Source organism: Sardina pilchardus, chromosome 23 (genome assembly GCF_963854185.1).
Source record: "Sardina pilchardus chromosome 23, fSarPil1.1, whole genome shotgun sequence".
NCBI lineage: Eukaryota > Metazoa > Chordata > Actinopteri > Clupeiformes > Clupeidae > Sardina > Sardina pilchardus.
The window spans coordinates 3,178,859-3,197,272 of NC_085016.1; the positions used below are offsets into that span (position 1 = coordinate 3,178,859).

The 18,414-nt window shown below is 47.3% G+C and overlaps 1 protein-coding gene across 1 annotated transcript in view; it reads right to left on the reverse strand.

The window, feature by feature from the left end:
* The window catches only part of arhgef7b (Rho guanine nucleotide exchange factor (GEF) 7b), a 36,549-nt gene extending 18,479 nt beyond the window's left edge, over window positions 1-18,070 (reverse strand). Inside the window, exons 1-5 of the mRNA XM_062527839.1 lie at window positions 17,786-18,070; window positions 16,457-16,540; window positions 11,117-11,201; window positions 10,571-10,704; window positions 2,554-2,749 (exon numbers count right to left, since the gene is read on the reverse strand). Coding sequence (XP_062383823.1) covers window positions 2,554-2,749; window positions 10,571-10,704; window positions 11,117-11,201; window positions 16,457-16,540; window positions 17,786-17,950 — 664 coding nt within the window. The 5' untranslated portion in view covers window positions 17,951-18,070. The remainder of the gene's footprint in view (window positions 1-2,553; window positions 2,750-10,570; window positions 10,705-11,116; window positions 11,202-16,456; window positions 16,541-17,785) is intronic.
* Window positions 18,071-18,414: the final 344 nt, after the last annotated feature.

The following is an 18,414-nucleotide window of genomic DNA, read 5'->3' on the forward strand; positions in this document are numbered from 1 at the left end:
AATACAGCCCTCCTGGAAGGCCTTGATGGGGGAGCGGAGAGAAGGAGAGAGGGAGAGAGAGAGAGAGAGAGAATATATAACATGTACTATTTATTCAGGGAGGAACCGGCAGCGCTGTTTGTGAAGAAATGAGATCTCCCTGCGCTCCACTTTAGCCCTCTAACCTGAGGCACAGCACAGGCTCTCTCCTCACCCAACACATTTGTTCAGCTCTGCTCACCAAACAGACTTGCTTCCCTCATTCCCTCTCTCTCTCTCTCTCTCTCTCTCTCTCTCTCTCTCCTCACCCAACACATTTGTTCATCTCTGCTCACCAAAGAGACTTGCTTCTCTCATTCCCTCTCTCTCTCTGCTCACCAAAGAGACTTGCTTCCCTCATTTCCCCTCTCTCTCTCCTCACCAAAGATACTTGCTTCTCTCATTCCCTCTCTCTCTCTGCTCACCAAAGAGACTTGCTTCTCTCTCTCTGTCCTCATGAGAGAGAGAGAGAGAGAGAGAGAGAGAGAGAGGGCAGGGAGGCCAGAGACTTGTTTCCATCTCCTAACTAAAGAGACTCATTGCTCCCTCCAAACGAAAGAGAGAGAGAGAGCAGAGCAGACTCGTTTATCTCTCCTAACGAGAGAGAGAGAATGAGAGAGAGAGAGAGAGAGCAGGGACTCGTTTTCTCCCCTAACAAGAGAGAGAGAGAGAGAGAGAGAGAGAGCAGGGACTCGTTTCTCCGTGTCTGAGTGTATCTGCCGTCTCAGGGCACTATGGGATGCACTTGTGCAGTGGTCATTTAGACAGCGGAGATCTTAACTGGACGTGACTGAATGGGCACAGTGGGGCCGTGACAATGGCTGGGGAATATTTAGGGAATATTTAGGGAATATTCAGGATGGGAGAGGAAGCCGCGCTCCCCTGGTCGGGGGCTGGTTTCCTGTCTTTGTGTGGAGCCGAGCCTTTCCTTCCTGCTTTTCCAAAGTGAACTGTTGTTGGCCTGTTGTCAGACAGACATGCGTGCGCACGCACACACACACACACACACACACACACACACACACACACACACACACACACTCACACTGAAATGGAAGAAGCACACACTCACACACACAAAATCACAAATAGCCAACAATACACACAGCTGTTTGGTTTGAATTGGTCTTCCTTTCCGTACGCCATTTTCCATACAGTGCATTTTCCATAATGCGTTGCCATGACGTCCCCGTGCTGGTCAGGCCAGACTCTAAAGCACCCAGATTACGCTGTTTAATATTCTAACGGTTTCATATGAGCTCACGCTCCTGCCGTTGAGCTCCAGCCGAGCTGGTCTGAATTAATCAGCCTTGGCACCGGTGCTGTGGGTCAAGAACGTCTTCCTCTTCATATTAAGTCATCCTTTTAATGGATTGGACTGGGGTGGCCACTCATGGAAGCTTAGGGCTGCCTCTATCACTGTCTCTGTGTGTGTGTGTGTGTGTGTGTGTGTGTCTCTCTCTCTCACACACACACACACACACACACGTAGAGTACACATCTCTCTCACTCACTCTCCCCTCCTCTCTTCCTCTCTCTATACCCCGTCCTTTATTGGACGACTGTCCTAAATACTGCTTTGTACCGTCACAAAGCCAGTGAAAGCTCAACTCAACTTCAACAGTGAAATATAAGATTTTAAATATTAAACATGACATTTTAAATAAATCAAAGCACACGAGAGGAAACTCCAGTGAGCAAACGCTTCCCACGCAAGTGCTGCAGTACACTTCACATGCTCGAGCGAGGCATCAGAGAGAAGCCCACCTAACAACACAAACAGGAAATGACTTCATATCTGATCTCGTCCATAGCCCAGGCGAGGTCCTGTTGTGCGGCAGCACTCATTTGCAAGCCTAAAAAAAGCCTTGTGAGCGGTTCATGCCACCACATTTCCATACAGTAGCTTTGGCCCTGCGGCAGGAGAGGAGAGGAGGAGGAGGGGTTTGATGTCACGATCATCATCATTAGATTTTATTCTGGTGTCAGTCAGTTAGATCCGTATATTTACACATAGATGAATCCAAGCCCAGATCCCAAGTATGTGCATACAGCATACACATGCGCACACATACTCATACACACACAAACATATCATGACAATCCAAGTCAAACGTCCAAGTGAAACACAATCACATCTACCAGACACAAATAGATAACAGCTACCAGACACAACACGCAGATACAACACCCCACCCACACACATAGACTTTAACACTAACGCAGACACACACCCACACACATAGACTTTAACACTAACTCACACCACCCTATGAAGACAGACACACACACCTAAACACTAACTCACACACACACACTTTAACACTAACGCGGTCACACCCACACCACCCTATGAAGACACACACAAACACCATAACACTGACGCGGTCACACCCACACCACCCTATGAAGACACACACACACACACACACACACACCTTAACACTGACGCAGTCACACCCACACCACCCTATGAAGACACACACACACACACACACACAAGAAGAACAAAGACAGACACCTGGCAGACTTTACCTTTGACCTCGCGCACGTAGTTGCTAGGGAACCAGCCGCTCCTGCCGTTGAGGCTGCCCTCCCACCAGCCCCCGTCCTCCTGGCGCATCACCTGGATCAGGTCGCCCTTGCTGAAGGACAGCTCGTCCTCGTTGGTCTGCTGGAAGGTGAAGCGCGCCTTGACCAGCACGTACTGCCCACCGCTGTCCGACATGTCCTATATGAGCAACCCAGGGACAAGGAGATCAACACAAGGCCACAGGTAACGCGTGTGTGTGTGTGTGTGTGTGTGTGTGTGTGTGTGTGTGTGTGTGTGTGTTGTACATTAACGTACTGCCCACCGCTGTCCGACATGTCCTATATGAGCAACGCAGGGACACGGAGATCAACACAAGGCCCCAGGTAACGTGTGTGTGTGTGTGTGTGTGTGTCTCTCTCTATGTGTGTGTGTGTGTGTGTGTGCGTGTGTGTTGTACATTAACGTACTGCCCACCGCTGTCCGACATGTCCTGCACCAGCAACCCAGGGACACGGAGATCAACACAAGGCCACAGGTAACGTGTGTGTGTGTGTGTGTGTGTGTGTGTGTGTGTGTGTGTGTGTGTGTGTGTGTGTGTGTGTGTATGTGTCTCTCTATGTGTGTGTGTGTGTGTGTGTGTGTGTGCGTGTGTGTTGTACATTAATGTGAATTAAATCTGAATTAAGGGCCGCACACATCAAGAACAACAACCACAGTGATAACAGCATAAAAGTATGGCTCTAGCGAACATGAATGGCAACGTCCACACATAAACTGACGAGTTGTGTCATTGCGTCACAGTCTTCATACTGGAGAGCTGCACAGCATACTGTGTAAAGATTGCCACAAATCACCTTTTTTACATGGTTGCATAAATGTTGTTAAAATGAAAATGTATGTCCTGTTGCTTTGACTTTTCAAATGACAGCGCCATGTATGTAAATTTTGTGTCAGCTGACAGTGGGACGCGCGTTTTGGGCACGAATGAATGGGTTTGCCCTTAGTTTAAATGGTGGCGCGGTGAGTGCGCGAGAGAGACTTTTTGTTACCTGAATTGAGCCGGCTGGTAAGAAAGTTACGCGGTTAGAAGATTCCTGTGAGCTGCATTGCCGTGACCCTTTTCCTTGTGGATTATTCGTCATTGGATTACAGCAAGATCTGGATAACTTTCCCTTCTGACATTCGCGTATGTTGAGATTGCGTTTCACATCCGTGTTGGAGCGACTACTCAACGGACTGTAAGATAAGCATCGTTTTCATTCTTTGGAGATCTCGTTTACGTTTTGGAACAGTCGGAATCTAATGCTTATTGTTTGGATTTATGGACATTGAACTTTGGGGGGTGTGGGTTTATATTTCACGAAGCTTTGTGTCTTCAATTAAGTGTCGGGCCTGCAGCTCAGCGCGTTCGTTGCGCGCTAGGTGGCCACGAAGTCATTGATTGTTTGTGACACAATACAGTGCATATTCACCTAATTGTTTTGTGTTTTTCATGTGTTTGATTATTGCACGATTGGCGTAGTTGATAAACAAGCCTATTGCCGTTTATCTTAAGCCAACGGAGGCCCTCTGTTATATGCGGTTGCTTATCCGCCCGAAACCTTCTTTATATGCGTCGTGGCAGTGAGCTCTCTTAATTATTATAAGGGGCAAATTGTTACAGTGGTGGCCAGTATGGGGATCTGGATAATTATTTTTTGCAACTGCTGTTAATATTTGGGCTATTATTTTGTACATATTGGGTGAATTGTTGGTTCCGTGAATTGTTGCTTTTGCTGAATGAACGTGTTGATAGGGCAAGCTAAGTCGCTAGGCCATTGAAAACACTGATATATCCTTTTTGCATTACTTACACATTTGTGACTTTATTAGAGTGCATTCAGTACATTGCATTGCATTACATTACATTACATTACAGTATTACATCATAGTGCATTCACATCAGTTCATTACATTTCCCTGCATTGTTGTTTCACACTTACAATGTCCCACCAGCAGGGGCCACAGGAGGGTAGTAGCACTGGTGACACAAGCCCACTGATTGTTCTAGCCGAAAATCCAGTCCCACCTGGCAATGTTAACCGCTTCCAGCACGTCACTACTAGGCACAATCGAAGTGGAGTCTCTGAAATAGCCACCAAATTAGAAAGCCTGTATCTTGACAGTGAGGAAGATGATGATGAGGCTGAGGTGACTGATGAAATGGCAGAACAGCTTCAGGAGCTTCAGCACAACATGGAGGCTTTAGAAAATCGACTCAAAGCAGCCGTAGACAGCACTCTCAACAGAGAAGATGGTCTGAGAGCTGCTATTGAAGCAGCAGTGCAGCAGGCCGCAGACTATGTTGATGAGAAGATGCTGAGGTTTGACCAGGCTATTGTTGCTTGCTTGGAGCGCAGGGACAAACAATGGAAGGAGGAATTGAAAAGGTCTATCAGCAGACAACGTGCAGCCTGGGGGCCCACGGCCTTCTCCACCCCTGCAACCTTCGTGCCCATCACACCTGTTCCAGCAGAGGGTGATACCACCATTACACATGTGCACACAGCCAAGGCCAAACCGCCCATCAAAATGGAGTTTCCCAAGTTTGGGGAGTCAAGAAGCTCAAAAGATGTCACTGATTTCATTGATCAGTGTGAAAATTTCTTCACGCTGCGTCCACTGTCTGACATTGAGCTCATTGGCACCATCAACTCTGTTTTAAAGGGGCCGGCACGGAGCTGGTGGGTAGCTGCTCGTGGCAAGATCACCAACTGGGCTGAGTTCAAGAGTGCTTTCCTTGAAGCCTTCCTGCCCTCTGACTATCCTTCTGAGATGGAGGATCAGATCCGAACGAGTGTCCAAGCACCTACACAGTGCCTGAGGGACTTTGCCTATGACCACCGCGCACTTTGTCTGAAATGGCATCCTGAGATGCCTGAAGATGAGCTTGTGCGGCGTATCCTCAGTGCATGCAACCCAAAGCTGGCTAGTGGCTTGCGCGGCATAGTGTCCACTGTGGAACAGCTGGTGAAAGTCGGCTCTTTGATTGAGAAGGACTGGAGCAACTCAAAGGACTACTGGAGCCGCGTCCAACAAAATAGTCCCTCAGAGCGCACTCAGAAGAAGAACTGGCGTGACAAGAAGACTGACCAGGGACAGAGCCGGGGGCCAAGCGCTGACCTTGCCTCTGTGCTGGGTGCTCCAACTCTTTTGGTGGTGCCTGTGGCGATCCGTGGCTCGAAGGGTGATGCTGTCTTGGACACAGGCTGCACATACTCTTTGATGTGCAGAGCATTGTGGAACAATATCAAGAAGACGGGTGAGACTTTGTGTGAAGAACGTCAAAAGTTCGTCATGGCCAATGGACAAGAAAGTAAGGCCATAGGAAGAGCTACCCTGCTGCTCACTCTGAATGATGCCCATTACACTGTGAACGTGTACATTCTTGAGGATAACCAGCTGTGCATGCCTCTTCTGTTAGGCCTAGACTACATGCGCATAAGCCAACTCACCCTGAAGCCACACCTTGGGAAATATGTAATGCCGGGAGGAAAAGAACACTGGTTTCTCCACAAATCCCGTGATGCGCTGGGGTGGAGGCACCCAGAACCTTCAGCCTACTTCTATGCAGCTGTGATTGAGGACTCCAGCAATGACCCGCCTTCAACTCCACTCCTCGAGGCTCAACCTGAGGTGGTCAGGCCACTGCTGCGAATATGGTCCTCAGTTTGGACAGAGTCCACTGGTATTACCAGTGTCTTTAAGCACAACATCTGGACGACTGACGAACTCCCTGTACGGAAGAGAGCTTATCGTGTGTCACCGCAGAAGCAAGTAGTCATTGACGAGCATATTGACAAGATGTTGAAAAATGGCATCATTCAGCCCTCTTCATCTGCTTGGGCCTCCCCGGTGGTCTTAGTCCCAAAGAAAGACGGGTCACTCCGCTTTTGTGTGGACTATAGGGGGCTCAATGCGAAGACCCATCATGACGCCTATCCAATGCCACTCGTTCATGAAATCCTGGAGTCCATGCAGGGGGCCACATGCTTCAGCTCATTGGATCTCCAGAGTGGCTATTGGCAAGTTGCCATGGCTGAAGACAGCAAAATGAAGACCGCCATGATCACCCATCGTGGTCTCTTTCAGTTCAAAGTTATGCCTTTCGGTTTACGTAACGCCGGCGCCACCTTTCAGCGGCTTATGGAAACTGTCCTAGGAAGTTTAAAAGGCAATATTTGTTTTGTTTATATTGACGACATCATAATTTTTTCAAAGACACAACAACAACACCTCCTTGACCTAGATGCAGTGTTTCAGAAACTGCATCAAGCCAATCTGACGCTCAATGTCAAAAAATGCCATCTTTTCAAGTCCGAGTTGACCTTTCTAGGGCACATTGTCTCAGCAAGGGGCGTTGAAGTGGATCCAGCCAAGGTCGAAGCGGTCATGACATATCCAGCACCCACTGACCTCAAAAGCCTCCAGAGGTTCTTGGGGTTAGTGGGCTGGTATCACAAGTTCCTCCCAAGACTCGCGGATATCGCAACGCCGCTCAACAACCTCAAGAAAAAAGCAGTTTCCTGGGAATGGTCTGCTCAGTGTCAAGACGCTTTTCAACACCTCAAAGCCCTCTTGCAGACACCACCGGTGCTCGCTCAGCCAAGGATGCACATGCCATTTGAAGTGCATTGTGATGCCAGCGACGTTGGCCTAGGCGCAGTCCTGATCCAGTCCATTGAGGGCGCAGAGCAGGTTATCGCCTACGCCTCAAGAGCTCTCCATGGTCCTGAACTGAGGTACTCTACTTCAGAGAAGGAGTGCCTTGCAGTGGTCTGGGCGGTGGAGAAATGGCGCCATTATCTAGAAGGGGACACATTTGATGTGTTCACAGACCACAGTGCTCTGGCCTGGGCATTTAACTGCCCCAAGACAACGTCTCGGCTCACTAGGTGGACGCTACGGCTGCAAGCATTTAACTTCAGAGTCCATTATAAGAAGGGCTGTTCCAATGTTGTGCCAGATGCGCTGTCCCGTGCACCTCAACCTGGAGACTGTCTGTCTGAAGCAGGTGACATGGCTGTGGCTGTGTCAAAATCCTATTGGTCCAGCTTGCCTAGCTCCTTGGAAGATATTGAGAAGGCTCAAAACAGTGATGCCCGGTGCCAAGAGCTCTTTCAGTCCATCTCAGAGCCTACACCTGGCCGAATTCACTATCAGCTCCAGCAGGGTGTGCTCTATCGGGGCGTGCCCTCCAAGTATGGTGGTTTTAACTACCAGCTTGTCGTTCCTGCTGGGATGATTAATGCATTTTTAGCATACTTCCATGACAGCCAGTTTGGTGGACATTTGGGAAGGATGAAGACTCTGCTTAAAATTCTGGAGGTGGCATGGTGGCCTGACATTAGAAGAGAAGTGTGGAGCCATGTTCGTGCCTGCCAGAAGTGCCAACAATACAAGGCTTCGAATATCAAACCTGCTGGTCTGCTCCAGTCAACGGAGGTCAAGGCACCGGGTGAGATGATCGGTGTAGACTTCATGGGACCTTTCCCATTCAGCAGAGGCCGTAATTCCATTCTCATGGTCGTCGTCGACTACTTCAGCAAGTGGGTGGAGCTTTTCGCTTTGAAGGATGCCAAGACCCCAAAGGTGTGTCAGATCTTGAAGAATGACATCTTCACCCGTTGGGGAGTGCCAGCCTTTCTGGTTTCTGACCGCGGTCCACAATTCACAAGCCAGCTGTTGGCCTGCCTCTGTGGATCCTGGGGACCAATCTGACTGAGCGGGTCAATAGAACTTTGAGGCCCATGATGGCATCCTATGTCGAAGACCACCATCAAGATTGGGACCGATGGCTGCCTGAGTTCCGCATGGCCATCAACACAGCAGTCCACGAAACCACTGGCGCGGCCCCTGCTGTGTTAGCCCTGGGTCGTAACATCAAAGGTCCCCTAGAGCGTCTCATCCATAAATCTCCTGTTCCTGGTACACCTGCATATCATACACTACACGCACACACACAACTCATGAAAGAGGTTGAAAGACATGTCAGTGTAGCCAAGGCCAGACAAGCTAGGTACTATAATGCACGGCGCAAAGATGTACACTTTGCAGCCGGTGACCTGGTCTGGATTAGGTCACACCCGTTGTCTAAAGCCTCTGCACAGTTCTCTGCCAAGCTTGCACCCAGATGGTCAGGGCCTGTTAAGGTAGAGAAAAAATTGGGTCCCATAAATTACCGTGTTCGTTGGTTGACTGATAAAGTGAAGGTGGATAATGTAAATGTGGCAAACATGAAGCCCTACTACGGTCCCGATATGCCGCTGGCTGGGGGGGGGGGAATGTAAAGATTGCCACAAATCACCTTTTTTACATGGTTGCATAAATGTTGTTAAAATGAAAATGTATGTCCTGTTGCTTTGACTTTTCAAATGACAGCGCCATGTATGCAAATTTTGTGTCAGCTGACAGTGGGACGCGCGTTTTGGGCACGAATGAATGGGTTTGCCCTTAGTTTAAATGGTGGCGCGGTGAGTGCGCGAGAGAGACTTTTTGTTACCTGAATTGAGCCGGCTGGTAAGAAAGTTACGCGGTTAGAAGATTCCTGTGAGCTGCATTGCCGTGACCCTTTTCCTTGTGGATTATTCGTCATTGGATTACAGCAAGATCTGGATACCTTTCCCTTCTGACATTCGCGTATGTTGAGATTGCGTTTCACATCCGTGTTGGAGCGACTACTCAACGGACTGTAAGATAAGCATCGTTTTCATTCTTTGGAGATCTCGTTTACGTTTTGGAACAGTCGGAATCTAATGCTTATTGTTTGGACTTATGGACATTGAACTTTGGGGGGTGTGGGTTTATATTTCACGAAGCTTTGTGTCTTCAATTAAGTGTCGGGCCTGCAGCTCAGCGCGTTCGTTGCGCGCTAGGTGGCCACGAAGTCATTGATTGTTTGTGACACAATACAGTGCATATTCACCTAATTGTTTTGTGTTTTTCATGTGTTTGATTATTGCACGATTGGCGTAGTTGATAAACAAGCCTATTGCCGTTTATCTTAAGCCAACGGAGGCCCTCTGTTATATGCGGTTGCTTATCCGCCCGAAACCTTCTTTATATGCGTCGTGGCAGTGAGCTCTCTTAATTATTATAAGGGGCAAATTGTTACAACTGGCCACAGCGTTGCCTAGGCAGCAGTCCCGTCACATCAGGCGCTTAATCCATCAGGGATTGGGCTGCCACTTATTCCAGCCTTCAGAATCAGCAGCTCTATGGGTCACTTCCTCTCTCCGTTCATTGGAATTGAACCCTACTCATTTGTTATGGAATTGAACCCTACTCATTTGTTATGGAATTGAACCCTACTCATTCGTTATGGAATTGAACCCTACTCATTCATTATGGAATTGAACCCTACTCATTCTGACTTTCTCACGTCTTTCCAATAACATATTTTCTCTTTGGCCTTCAACTTTTGGGTTGTAAAGTAACACAAAGACGGATCCCCCCCCCCTCGGATCCCCCCCCTGTTGTTTAAATTCAATGAAAAGGGCCAGTGAAGGGTCTGACTCCTCTACACAGTGCAATAACCAGGCGTTCCAGCACATAAAGTAGGGTACAGAGTCAGACCAAAGATTCCCGGCGAGATGAGACGAGACGAGCCGTGACGTTCTAAAACCTCAACAGACTCAACATGTTTAATGCTCTGCGACGGCTTGCGACGGCTTGCAACTACGTGCAACTTCTAAATCACGCCGCTGCAACTCAGTCTCGTCGCGTCGGAAATCTTTGGTGTGAATTGGGCTTAATGGACCAGGTCAGCCACTCCATGCTCTAGAGTGGCCACTCACCAGGCTTCTGTACCACCACCACTACACAGTGCAATAACCAGATAACCAGGCGTTCCAGCACATGATGGACCAGGTCAGCCACCCCATGCTCTAGAGGGGCCACAGGTAACGTGTGTGTGTGTGTGTGTGTGTGTGTGTGTGTGTGTGTGTGCCAGCCAGTCCATGCTCTAGAGGGGCCACTCACCAGGCTTCTGTACTGGTGGTGCTGGAGTCTGGAGGAGCGGCCGTGGGTGGAGTGGGAGGAGAGCGACTCGAAGGACTTTATCCGATGGGTGGAGGAGTGACGCCCACATACAGAGTCTCCACCCAGCCCAATATCTAAACACAGAGGGAGGAGAGGGAGAGGAGGAGAGAGAGGAGAGGAGAGGGAGAGGAGAGGAGAGAGAGAGAAGAGCGAGGAGAGGAGAGGAGAGGAGAGCGAGGAGAGGGAGAGGAGAGAAGATGAGAGGGAGAGAGAGGAGAGGAGAGGGAGGAGAGGGAGGAGAGAGAAGAGCGAGGAGAGGAGAGGAGAGGAGAGAAAGGGAGGAGAGAGAGGGAGGAGAGAAAGGGAGTGAGAAACAGAGCACTGAGCAGGGCAAGACACTATCAACACAGAAACAACCACAACTTCACACCTTCACTCCAGGACATCCATCACAGAAATGAACACAAATAAACACACACACACACACACACACACACACACACACAAAAACATACAGTTCCATACAGACTGGAGGGGCATTCTTACCTGCAGTAGCGTTATTCAATGATACCAAGGAATTTAACACTTTGGTGAAGTTCTGTCCCTGAAATAGGTCATTGGCCTCAAATGTCTGCAAAAAAACAGAGAGACAGAAAGACAGACAGACAGAGAGAGAGAAAGAGAGAGAGAGAGAGAGAGTTTATTCCTATATATTAGGAGAAACGAATAAACGAGGACTCTTCCCGATCTCTGCTCATTGGAAAAGGATTCCTACAAAGAGAACAGCAGCCCATTCTTCCACACGTTATAAGCCCCTCAATAATCCCAAAAGCCAATTTGCGATCATTAACACAGAAACAGTAGAGCAGGGCAGGATTGGGAGCTACACTAGAGGCCCTCCAGTGAAAGACCAGGTTAAAATACTGTACATTGAATGCCCCCGATCAAACGTGACACACACACACACACACACACACACACACACACACACACACACACACACACACACACACACACACACACACACACACACACACACACACACACACACAAAACTCAACTCAAACTTAAAATACTGTACATTGAATGCCCCCGATCAAACGTGACACACACACACACACACACACACACACAAAAACAATTGGCACACTCCAGGACTGGTAGTGATCCATTTGTGGGAAAGCATCCTGGCAAGTAGTCAGTGAACTCGGCTCCCTGGCAGAAGTCCCGCAGAGCTTTGGATGCATCCACACCAGCAGCTCACTCCCCAGCCCGTGTGCAGCATCCAGGGAGCCAGAAATAGCATCTATTGTCCCCTAAACATGACACGGCCATGAGCCTGTGCCGCTCCGCACTGCAAGACCGTATGTTACGGACTAGAAGTTGCCGTTATTTCCGTAGACTGGCTGGTCCTGCAGCTTATAGTCTGGTGCGATTTACTGTATATATGTTGTTTTTTTACTCTTCATGAGGCATTTTTTGACTGATGACACCTACAGTATAGTCCGGAGCGATTTATAGTCCAGAAACTACAGCACTGACGTTTAGACTAGAGTTACGATAGACACCTCTACATAGGAGACATTTGCATCACTGACGTTTAGACTAGAGTTATGATGGACACCTCTACATAGGAGACATTTGCAGCACTGACGTTTAGACTAGAGTTATGATGGACACCTCTACATAGGAGACATTTGCAGCACTGACGTTTAGACTAGAGTTATGATGGACACCTCTACATAGGAGACATTTGCAGCACTGACGTTTAGACTAGAGTTATGATGGACACCTCTACATAGGAGACATTTGCAGCACTGACGTTTAGACTAGAGTTATGATGGACACCTCTACATAGGAGACATTTGCAGCACTGACGTTTAGACTAAAGTTATTATGGACACCTCTACATAGGAGACATTTGTGAGTGTAGTGCCCTAAAGAGTGCGCAGTAAGGGTCTCCCAGGACTGCAGTCTTACTGGACATTAAGGGCAGTCCACTTCCTGGGCATTGGGTTAAAGCGAACCCTTATGGCAATCGTAGAGCGCCGTGACGACCCCATATCCAGGACCCGGAAGTAGCCTACATTAAAATGGCTATGGAAATGTGGTGGTTGCAGACAACAACCAAACAAGCTCTTCCACTCACACACATGGCCCCTCCCCCATACACACACATGCATGCACACACATGCACATACACACACAGCTGCTAGTTTAAGTGATGATGTGGCTGGCTGCACAGCAGCAACACAATAATAGCCTAATATCAAGTTCATTTGCTCACTTGCATCTCTCAAGTTTGTGTTGTTCACCTACTGTATGTATGCTATGGTATTTAATTTAGGTCATTTGGGCTTACTGTTGGGTTTAATGTCAGAAATAGGCTACGCAACGCAACCTTGGCTAACTTGTACATCTGGAGAGAACTCCTTGCTGACCAAAATCATAGTCAGCAAAGTCACTAAAATCATATAGGAACATTGCAAGACACTATTACATTAGTTCTGACGAGTTACTGCCTATCAGCGGACATAAGCTGTGTGTGTGTGTGTGTGTGTGTGTGTGTATGTGTGAGTGTGTGTGTGTGTGTGTGTGTGTAGGGTCGAGCAGAATCTTGGATGGCCACTGGTGTGAATGATCGCACTATATTCAACACTAGGCTCCTGATGATGTCCCAAATCAACTAAAATGGTAAAAAAGCATCGGAAAAGTATCGAAATCGCAATTCTTGACTTAGTGTTGGTATCGAAAGAATAATTTTGCTATCGTGACAACACTAGTTACTCCTCACACACAAACACAAATTAAAACACACACACACACACACACACACACACACACACACACACACACACACACACACACACACACACACACACACACACACACACACACACACACACACACACACACACACACACACACACACACACACACACACACACACACACACACACACACGCGCACGCTGACACACACACACTCTGACCGGCTGACCTCTCTTGGCCTGAGGGCAGACTGCTACAGATCCACACACAGAGAGCAATCACTAATCCCATCCTGCATGTACCCCCCCCCCCCCCCCCCCCAACACATACAAACACACACACGCATAGAGAGAGAGAGAGAGAGAGAGAGAATTTTGGTCATTTGCCTCCGAGCATCCCGCTGTTTTTTTGTGAAAGATAGAGTGAGTATTTAACGCAGTCGGGTCAGCTGTGCAGCAAAACAACGGTCATCCAGCTAACTACTGTAAGTAATCCGGGCATTCCCCTCCTCCTCGCTCACTGACTGCCACAGCATTCTACAACAAGACATGCTAGCCAAGGGTGGCCTGCATTGCATTCATAGACATCTGCCGTTCCACTTGTATCTCCTACCTAACCAGTGATTAGCACTGATATGATATTATATCTTTATAGATCAGTGGTGATTAGCCCAAACCTCTTGAACACGCCATTTCACAGAGTCGGAGAACACACACCAGTGAACATGACCGAAGAGAAGATACTGGCCATCCTCATCCTGACCATCCCGTGCACCATCAGAGCTGACCATCCCATGCACCATCAGAGCTAGTGTCCAGCCATAGTGCCATCTTGACCATCCCGTGCACCATCAGAGCTAGCCAGCCAGAGTGCCATCCTGACCATCCCGTGCACCATCAGAGCTATAGTGTCCAGCCAGAGTGCCATCCCGTGCACCATCAGAGCTAGTGTCCAGACAGAGTGCCATCCTGACCATCCCGTGCACCATCAGAGCTAGTGTCCAGCCATAGTGCCATGTCAGTCTCCCAGGCACTTGAGCTACAGAAGGGCAGCTGGAATACGTCGTCTGGGTTATGAGATATGAGCCGGGACTCGGGGACTTGGGCGAGGATATCAGCAGCAAGGTAGCACAATGGAAACTAATTACATTTCGGTTGGGCCACTGAGGCCTTCCTGTGAGCCCAACAACACTTGTTCAATCTGGTCTCTGTTTCCAACACAGGCTTCAACCATGTCTGACTTTTTATACACCAGGAACCAGGCAAGTTAGCAATCACATATTAATCTCTCAGATACATAATCAACATCAACAACAGCACGAGAGTATGGTGCAGATTACAGTCATATCCATCTGTTTACACGCATATTTAAGCATACACAAAACTCTGAATGAGACTTCCTGTGACTCCCATAAGGAGCCCCTTGTGCATTGTGTTGAATAGTCATGTAACAATGAACAATCATACTGAAATGCACCACCACTTGCACAACATACATGAATTAGCTACTAAACGCTACTGGCTGACTACCATTATCCATGCGAACTGACATAGGAATAAAGTCGCTGGACAAAAACACCTTTATTGCCTTGACTTACTGGAAGGTTGGATCCAGTAACACCATCATCAGCCATTCTCCTCTAGGCTACACCCACCCTATTCGGTTTTCATTTGAATCCAAAAGAATTTTAGTCCAACCTCATGGTGTCAACGTCATTGATACGACACTGCGCCACTTACCAAACAGAACGTGCGGACAGAAAAGTCTTTTACGGAGAGAGGACGGCCAAGAGGAGGAGAGAGAGAAGAGGAGAAGAGTCCATCAGCCAGAACACTTGGTCAGGGACAAAGGAGGTTTTGTGTAAATCTTCTCATTGCTACACTGGGTCAAAGTCAACTGCAGAGGCACAGCTGGGGGTGGAGAATTCACCACAGCTCCATACCAACGCCTGCCATCCACGGCCAGAGGTTCAGAGCGAGAGCAAGCGGAGATATCATCTCATAGCCTTTTAAAACAGCAGCACAGCAGAAGCTCAGGCTGCAGGTCACATAACAGCATAGAGACAGATCAAATGAGATAACATGAGTGACCACAACAATATTACATGTGTACACATGACCACAACAAAATAGGACGAGAATCCAATTTCAAGTCCAATTCAAAGGCGGGTCGCCTACTCAGAGCAACTGTGGCCCTGTACAAACAATCAAGCTTCTTTTATTCCTCTCAGCTCCTCTGGTGCGCTATAGATTGCTTTCTGCTCAATACCTGTCTCTACAAACCACTTCAAGTGAAATACACTCCACAAGACCAAGACGTTTGGGAATGTCCATGGCATGTGACGTGTAGTAGCCTGCCGAGCCCGAGACAACATTCTTTGACATGGCTATTCTGTTGTAGGCTATCACTTCATAACAGCACAGAATTAATTCATTGAACCCGACGAAAGCCACCTGAGCGTTCAGCTACTTGATCGAGCCCTGGGTCTGGCCCGGACACTGCGTGACCAACGCTAGGAGGACATGTAGCCTGTGCCTGTCCCATCTGTCCTCTTCCCACACAAATGTCAGGTGGGGGGCATTTGCCATTGGTTATAGACACTATAACACGATATGTTTTCTGAACAACCATCCTACAGGTACAAGTTACGATATTTGTTGACAAAATATTTAAGAAACAATGTCAATTCTCAAACAGGAAATGTGATCATCGCTGATTCACACCTCGACAAGATTTCTCAACGGGATTCCGGCGGATTCCGGGCCCACAGGCTACAGATGGCAGCTAGGTAGAGCAAATCCGGGCGAGCGGTGACAGCTCCAGAAGGAAGTCGTGCTCACTTCAATCTACCAACAGTGTTTTGAGGGTTTTTTCCACTCAGATACACGTATAAAGATGATTCGTCAAGGAAGTCTATTATACACAATGTGGAACAAATGTTTATTTCATAAACAAGGTTAATTTGTTGTGTGAACACCACCCATGGAGCTATCCTTCGGATTATTCACCTAGGCTACATGTATTTTACAGATTCGCAACTAAATTACAGTTGCGATCATTTAGCATGCAATAACCTGGGCTGTGTGTGACTCAGATTCAAAGTATTGACACTCACCTCCACGCGGAATGCAGTACAGCCTTTGAGGAACTCTCTGATATTGCTCAGGCAGTCGGAGTCATTCCTTGGTTCCTGACAAATCTGTGAACACGAAAAGCGAACCGCGTTACCAATCCCGATCCGTACTTTTTTACAATTCGGGAACTCTAGGCTTGTTGACATTCAAAACTATGAGCACTATGTAATATATTCACACATGTCGTTCATATTACATATACTATAACCTGAAATTCTTAAAAGGTATTTAGAACTATGATTTAGAGCCGGGAAGTAGGCGTTGGAAAAGAGGAAATGACGTTCTAATATTCCACAATAGTGGCTGAGAAGCATGCGTCTCATGGAAGCGCACTGAAATAATAAGACAACATTGGGCTATAAAATCTAAAAGAAAACATGAACAGAAACATGCAACAGCAGCTTACATTGCTTCAGTGCTACTTAGGCTATATACTTCCCCGAATGACTTATTATTGGATGCATCTGTTATACTGAGAGCACTGTTTGGTTTCCTGGATGTGTTAGACCTAGCCATGGTTTTTATTATAGACATGTTCATGCTATTTGCTACATTTACATTTTAAAATGTGTTCTGTAGCCTACATTACCACAGCTTGCTCTAACTGATTTGGATAAATCAAAAGTGTCTACATTTCTTTCTTTATTTTTCTCGGCCCATGTGAATGTCTTGATTTTCTTATTCATGTCTTGTGCATAGGCTATTTTTATTTATTTATTTATTTTAAATAGTGATGGCACAAATAACTGTATTGAGATGGCTGAATAAACTTGTTATTGAACCCTAATAACTAAATCATGGTACTGTTCCTTTAAATTGGGGGTATTCTTCCCCTCAAATGATCTCTGTCAATGGCGCCCAGCTCGTGTGGACCCTGTATATCAGTTGCACTCTGTTGGTCTAGACAAGAGAATTTCTTAAATCAGCTTTAATTAAAACGACTATGTGATATGAGGACGTTTTACAATTATACATATCCTTGTCATTTAAAGGGATCCACGAAACCACAACTGGCCTAGTTAACGACCTGAAATTATAGGCTATATAAGTGACGGAAAAGGATCGATAAGACAAATTCACATTTCTGGTCTAGTTCTGTTTGTGTGGTAGTCTATTAGATATTATCTGTTACTATCGCTTGTGTTTTTGGCTGGTTAGTGGCATTTCCTGTCATCAGGACAATGATCTCTATGATCTGAACCAACTCACTCTCCCTATGAAATACAAACATGGTTAGGTAAAGCCGAGCTGCGAGCGTATGTTTTAGGTAGCCTGAAAACGGGTTGCCCAAGATAATAATGTGACCTTACCTTCTCGACAGACCCCGGGCGCAGTCGCTCCAACAGCTTGCAAAGGACCACCCCATCTTTGAGAGATGTCTGTAAAAATCCTTCTGGGTCGGAAATGGTCTTTTTCGGGGATTCCAGGACCCCCAATGTAATGAGCCACGTAACTGTCTGCTCAGCGGGATTCATGGCCACATTCGCAAACAACGACCTCCAAGCGTAACCGAATAAAAGTTCCCCAGATTAAAAGGTTTGTACACAACATCTACCACCGGCTACATGAGTGCAATATTTGCAGCACCCTCTCCCTCTGTGGTCCCTCCTCCTGGACGCTATGACGATTTGCCTGATTTGTCTGGCAGGTCTAGTTTCGCTCCACTCACTGTTCCCTCTGGCAAACTGTCAACTGCTCTCGGTTATCCTGTAAACCTGCATCAGCTGCTGTGTGAAATGCAGAGAACACCATAGGCAGAACACATAATAAATAAACTATACTATATTATGACAGGCTACATGATAAGTTAAAGAATAATATTTAGACCAATCAGTCTGGTAGCAACTGCCTACATGTGCATTCTGCCAGAAAGCCACAAACGTGCTGTGCGCGCATTGCTTTCAATATCACAAATAGTGGTGCCATTGCTGAGAATATT